Source organism: Vanacampus margaritifer, chromosome 11 (assembly GCF_051991255.1).
Source record: "Vanacampus margaritifer isolate UIUO_Vmar chromosome 11, RoL_Vmar_1.0, whole genome shotgun sequence".
Lineage (NCBI taxonomy): Eukaryota > Metazoa > Chordata > Actinopteri > Syngnathiformes > Syngnathidae > Vanacampus > Vanacampus margaritifer.
In genome coordinates this window covers 6543430-6549626 of record NC_135442.1, presented here as the reverse complement: position 1 = coordinate 6549626, position 6197 = coordinate 6543430, and the positions used below count along the sequence as shown (strand labels likewise).

General features: G+C 41.0%; 1 protein-coding gene across 1 annotated transcript; it reads right to left on the bottom strand.

The window, feature by feature from the left end:
- Positions 1 to 2135: 2135 nt before the first annotated feature.
- dlx1a (distal-less homeobox 1a) lies at positions 2136 to 5848 on the bottom strand. Its single transcript, XM_077580125.1, has 4 exons — positions 5542 to 5848; positions 4161 to 4741; positions 3834 to 4033; positions 2136 to 3120 (listed from the first exon to the last, which is right to left on the bottom strand). The coding sequence occupies exons 2-4, from the start codon at positions 4669 to 4671 to the stop codon at positions 2863 to 2865; spliced, it is 969 nt and encodes a 322-aa protein (XP_077436251.1). The 5' UTR covers positions 4672 to 4741; positions 5542 to 5848; the 3' UTR covers positions 2136 to 2862.
- Between the last annotated feature and the right edge of the window lie 349 nt (positions 5849 to 6197).

Here is a 6197-nt window from a genome sequence, read left to right as displayed (position 1 = left end):
AAATTGCTCATAATTACCCCCGAGATGGGGAAACTGCATTAGAATAAATAAGGGCGAAATGACTGTAATTATGTCGGGTTTGATGGGCTCGGCTCGTATAATCAAGGAGAGAATGCAACGAAATAACGCTGACCCTCTTGGATGAGCAGCTGCGCCTTTTCTCGCTGCATGAGTACAAGAACACGCAAATTGACGTCTCGCACAGCACAACAATACGCAGGCTTGCTTCGCGTGGACGTTTAGAGACAGAAACACGAGGCCTTTGTCAGCACGCTGCTTGGACACGCAAAGTTCGATAAAGCAGAAGCAGAGACGACTCCAGATTGGCCCAATCCCCCCCTCCGGGGCGAAAGGGGGGCTTGGCCGATATGGCAAATGATAAAATAATTCATAAATATACTTATAATCTATCCGTCCATTTTCTTTACCGCTTCTCCTCACAAGGGTCGCTGGAGCCTATCCCAGCTGGCTTCGGGCAGTAGGTCGGGGTACACCCTGAACTGGTGACAGCCAATCGCAGTATGCATTTAATATATAGCTATTAAATCCCCCCCCCCCCCCCCCCCAATCCTTGAAAAGAAACAAAGGAAGAAGAATACATCGATAACAATGCAAGTGCAAATTATATTTACGATACGCGGTTTTATTTAATTTAACTCAAGTTCATTTTCATTTTAGACGTCTCGTCATCTCTTGTTTAAATATTAAACATTTCAATTGTAGGCTATAGGTGCAGCATGCACATATACACATTTGGGATGTTGATAATAAAATGGTGTAAATTATTGGTAGATTTAATAAACACCCTAAATGCTGGGACAATTGTGTGGTGAGTTTAAAAAGATAAATAAGAATAAATAAACATAAATAAAGAGAAATAAAAATGCGCAATAAAAATGCATAATCATATAACATAGGCTATAATGTGTTGTATAGTGCTGAAGCACAAATAATTAAACTACTAATTGATTGTGAACTACTGGGTAAAAAATAACCCACTTTTACCACCCCCCCCCCCCTCAAAAAAAAAAAGAAACGTTGTTTTGATACAGAACAGACCCAATTAAGAGTAAACCCATATGCACCAAGTTTTGGTTGTAAAATGTAAACTACCCATGAGTTGGGTTGCATTGACCCAAATAGTGGGCCAGTTTTTGGGTCAAACGGTTATTTCTGAGCGAGCAGTTTTAGGCCTACAAAAACCCAGTTTTTGGGTTGTTTTGTAAAATAACCCAAAATTGGGGTAGAGATTGACCCAAATAACGCGTCGGTGCAATTATTAAACAAACTGGGGTTTAAAGAGTGATGAATGATGATACAAAACCCCCAACATTATCAATAATAATGTTTATATGTAATATTAATTGTAAGTGTTATTGTACCACTAAAATAGTAATGTTGTATTTCATTTTAATTGTCAAGAAATGTATTCTAATTAATTTATTTATTTTTTTTGTCATATATATAAGTTGATATATTTTTGGTTGTAAAATAGCTTGGCCATGCAGGGCGGGTTGTTTATGTCCAAATATGGATGCAAATGACTTATAATAGAGGTCATGTCATTATTATGAATGATTTTGCCTGTTTATTTTTATTTTATTTTATTTTTTGGGGGGGGGGGTAAAATTATAAAAAATAATTATTAAAAAAATTCCCCCAATTTTTTTTAAAATGAACTATGGACCCCAAAAAAGCTCAACATGGGGGCCCTTCCTTGGTTTTGGCCTCTACTCGTCTTGGTCTTTTAGCACCTGCTTGTTGCATGCAGGAGCAATTATTCAATCAAGCCAGCATCGTTCCCCTTTCACTTTTTCTTTTCTTTTTCCTTTTTTTTGTGTGCCAGATTTACTTGAAGAAAAGCTGCAAAGAAAACGAGTTGTTGAATTAATCCAGATTTCTGGTGGCAAATCCTAACAATCGCCCCCCTTTTTTTTTTTTTCTCTCCCTGTCACTTTGCTGAGGTTTGACAACAACATCTGCAGCAGCAACAGCAGCAAGTGACACAAAACAGGCTGCCAGCCAAACATGATCATAAATCATCTTTTCAATCTTTTTTTTTTTTGGGGTGCAGGAAAGTGTTGTCATTATGTGCAGCTCACACACATACTCACACACGCGCGCGCTTCTTCACATGAGTTAAATCATTTTTACTGCCTTGTGAAAATGTGCACAGTATGTACATATAGAGCCAATAAATTAAAGAGATCGATACAAAACTAAATCTTTTTTTTTCCTATGTGGACTAAAACACATGTGGACGAATACAGCAAGCCTAAAACCTTTCACAGCCAGTAGAGCACAAAACATTTTTTTTTAATGTATCTACAAAATACAGTGACAAATTGATATTTCTCTTTTTCTCTTCTTCGCGTGTAACTTGTGGGCGTAGAAAAGCTTTTGCTCGCGTTAGTGCAGCATCAACAACATGACATCTTTGTTGTCTCAAATTTAAACACACAAATGAACACAAGACTGGCCTCGAAAAGTAACCCCCAAAAAATCCCAATAATTTAACTTAAATATTAAACACATAAGCAACAATTTGAGTTTGTACAATATGCTCTGAATGATAACAAGGAGGATTCAATATTATCAATAATTCGGTCTTGAGTGGCCTTCTAATAAATGAAAAGTGACGTCATCATTGAAAGGTAAACAATGACAACATATCTGATTTAAAAATCTGCTTGTGAAAGATTTCAGCTCCTCCGTGAAGGTCATCTCCTCTTTCAAGTTTCTCAGCTTCATCTCCATCCTCTTCTTCATCTGCTTCCGGAATGAGGCGCCCACTCGAGGGGGGGGTTGGGGGGGGGGGGGGCAAACAAACGCCCAAGCTCCAAGCAAGTGACCGACATGAGTTCACATGAGCTGGGAGGACTGTTGCATAGACTCCTGGTGCGAGCCCGGGTACCACGACGTGTAGGCCGGGATGTAGGACCCCGCGGCGGCGCCCACTGACGTCTTCCCAGCGGTCGGCGTGCTCCAGGCGGGCGCCAGCGTGGGAGAACCGCTGGACAGTCCGCGGCCCGAGGCCAAGGCGTTAGTGTCAATCGTGCCACCGCCTTGCTTCATCAGTTTCTTGAACTTGGATCTCTTATTTTGGAACCAAATCTTCACCTGCGTGAGGGTGGTCGAAAGGAGCAAGCAGCGTGAGAAAATGGGCGTGTTGGCACTTTTACGAACGTCACACACACGCACAAAAAATAAATAAAGTAATTAAAACGTACCCCCCCGCCCCCCCACCCCCCACCAAGAATAGCCTCTATTACTTTTGCTTAAAATGAACTACAAAGACAGAATGGAAGGTTTGAGTGTGCAATAAAATAAAAAAAATAATAACAATTGTAACTATACGTAGAAAATGCAATTTATGGAGAAATTGAAATGAATGGGAAAAATGTCACATGGTATAAATGAATCATATGGAACAATATGGAATGATATTGAGTGATTTGGAATTAAGTGTGGGAAAAATGTGGAATGATATTGAAACATATGATGTGAAATGGTGAAAGTTGTGGAATTTTTTTGTATGTTGTAAATTATTCCCAGAGTGAACTGCATAATAATGTGAATGATGTGAATATGTAATGGATCATTGGGACTATATATATATATATATATTTTAATGAAACGTGAAAATTGTGTGAAAATTGAAATGTTGAAAAATAAAAGCATTTATGGCGTGAATTGTTGGACTATGTTGACGTTGAAATGGTGAGAATCGGTTGAGAATCGCGAAAAGGAGAATTAAGCACGTCAAATGAGGAGAATTAAATATAATCGATTAATGTGCTGAGAAGAAAAATCATAACAGAGAGCGAACTTGCCTGTGTCTGCGTGAGCCCCAGAGACGCAGCGAGCTCGGCTCTCTCCGGTAAGGCCAAATATTGCGTTTGTTGAAATCTCCTGTTGAGAGCTTGAAGTTGTAAACTGGAGTATATGGTCCTCGGTTTGCGGATTTTTTTCCCTTTCCCGTTGAAGCGCACCTCTCCTCCTTCCACTACCGTGTTCTTGGCCGTTTCCGGTGCTGAAAAGAAAATTTAATGAGTGTACGTGGAGGAGGGGGGGCCAAATGGACTATAATTAGCATTAATTGCAAACATTGGTTACTGTGTTACGCAAGACGACTCAATGGAGATTTTCTCGGCGCTTACCTGGGTCCTCTAATCGGGTTTGAGGCAGGGTCGAGCTGTTCTGATATGTTTGGACCGAGCTGAGGTACGGGCTGTTGGAATGGCTTCCCACCGAGTTGATGTAAGGGTAGGCCAGTGTTCGGGGGAAGTTCGGGGCCGGGCTGTAGCTGTCGTGCTGTCCGTGGCCCGCAGAATGTAAACAGTGCACGGGGTAGTGTCCGTGGGACATGGAGGACGGCGACATTTGTTGACTCGCCGGCCCGAACTCCATGAAAACGCTTTTCCCCGAAGCGGGACTGTTAAGACTTTCTGGGATCGCGGTCATTGTCATCTCTTCCGGTGGCTCCCGTCCTCCTCCTGGTTTTGTTGTTTGAGTCCAGACCGGGAGGGCTCCCAATTTAAGTCGAACCGCTTTTTTCTCCTTCCATTCATAAGAAAATGCAGTTTGTCCCCGTGAAAAGTCCCAGGTATGATGCTGCGGACCGAGATAAACTCCCCCAAAGGTTTGAATCTGCCACTCATGAATATTCATCCGAGGCGGCCGCTGATTGGTCCACTCGCTGCGAGAGGCGAGCCCATTGGCCCGGCTGCCTCCGAGCAACCTGAGCGAGGAAGACCAAGCGCACAACCTCAGGGATTTTCAAATCATCATTATCAGAACAATTAGCACGCTCACATTACGATTATTGTTACTTGTATACAAACTGGATCTAGGTCAAGTCATCTGATGACGTATTATGAAAGATATTAGAATCATAACACGCACGTATGAGGTATAATAACACAACAATTAAAAACAAATGATAGTATAAATAGGCAATTTTATGTCTTGTTAAATGTGATTAAATAAAATTAGCCAAAACAGTAGTGAGTTTGTCAAACGACATCACAATATTTATAAATGTAAGAACGGGTGTGATTTTAAAATATATATTTGAGATTATAACAAAGAGAAGAAAATAAACAAGCTTGTTAAAGCTGCTGACCGGTTTGATGAATGTCGTTGTAATTAAAGCTGCCAATGTGTCGTATTAGCATAACAGAGAGTTCAATTTTCATAAGTAGGCCGGTAATTAGTCATGTATTTAGCACTTGCACAAGCATCAAGTTGAAACAGTCTGAGCTTAATGTATTAATATATTACAATGATGATATGCATTATAAATTATGAATTCGTGTTTGATAATCCACGCTTCTTTGTCTGTCATCTGCTGCTGATTTTATTTTTTATTTTATTTTTTGTGGGGGGAGGGATTGCGGCCAACCATCCACAACATGAGCAGTTATCCCTGAAAATCTGATTGAATTGAATTGACGAAACAAACAAAATGCAGCAATCTACCTAACATTAAATAATAATAAAAAATAACACACAGGGTATGTGAAGCAAGAATGAACTTACTGATGAGCTGCGAAGAAGCTGGAGACGAAGCCACGCGAGGCTGCGTTTGTTTGCACGCGAAGAAGAAAAAAGTATCCGCGAGGATTGCATATCTTCAATGCGGGTTTGAGGCGCAGCGAGCCGGGAGCTGATGCACCGGCAGCCTGCAGCAGCCTCCATCTCCACCTGAATAACCCATTAAAGCCAGCTAAATTCCCTCGCTGTCATTAGCAGCCCGATGACATAATTGCGTTGAAATAAAGCAGCGGCAAGTTGCAAAAGCCAGCGCGAGCCTGATGTGCACAGATGCCAGTGTGCTGCCTGAATTTCAGGATTCTCTCAAATATAACCAAAACTGGTCCCCTTGCTGCCCACCCTCTCTCCCTAAAATAGGCCAATTTGAAGTGATTTCTCTGGGATTATTACTTTAGGGGGGAAAATGCTTCAAGACTTCCTCTATAAACAATGATAATGACAGTACAACCGATAATTATCATCTTCCAGAACAGAGGACAGATTTTTATGGGCACTTGGTGGGTGCGACTGATAACTGTCATTATTTTTCCCACGATTACAGTATCCGCAAACTGGAGCCGCTCGCACAACACACTGCCGGGAAATTGTGAAATGATAAAGTAGTGACACTAATTATATGAAGGGTAATGAAGACATTTTTT

Excerpts from the sequence above, each read along its gene's own strand:
- dlx1a (XM_077580125.1), bottom strand. The coding sequence starts at position 4,671 with ATGAATATTCATGAGTGGCAGATTCAAACCTTTGGGGGAGTTTATCTC. Across the intron at positions 4,034-4,160 it reads AACCCGATTAGAGGACCCAG|CACCGGAAACGGCCAAGAAC; the intron begins GTAAGCGCCGAG and ends TTTTCTTTTCAG. Across the intron at positions 3,121-3,833 it reads TGGGGCTCACGCAGACACAG|GTGAAGATTTGGTTCCAAAA; the intron begins GCAAGTTCGCTC and ends ACCCTCACGCAG.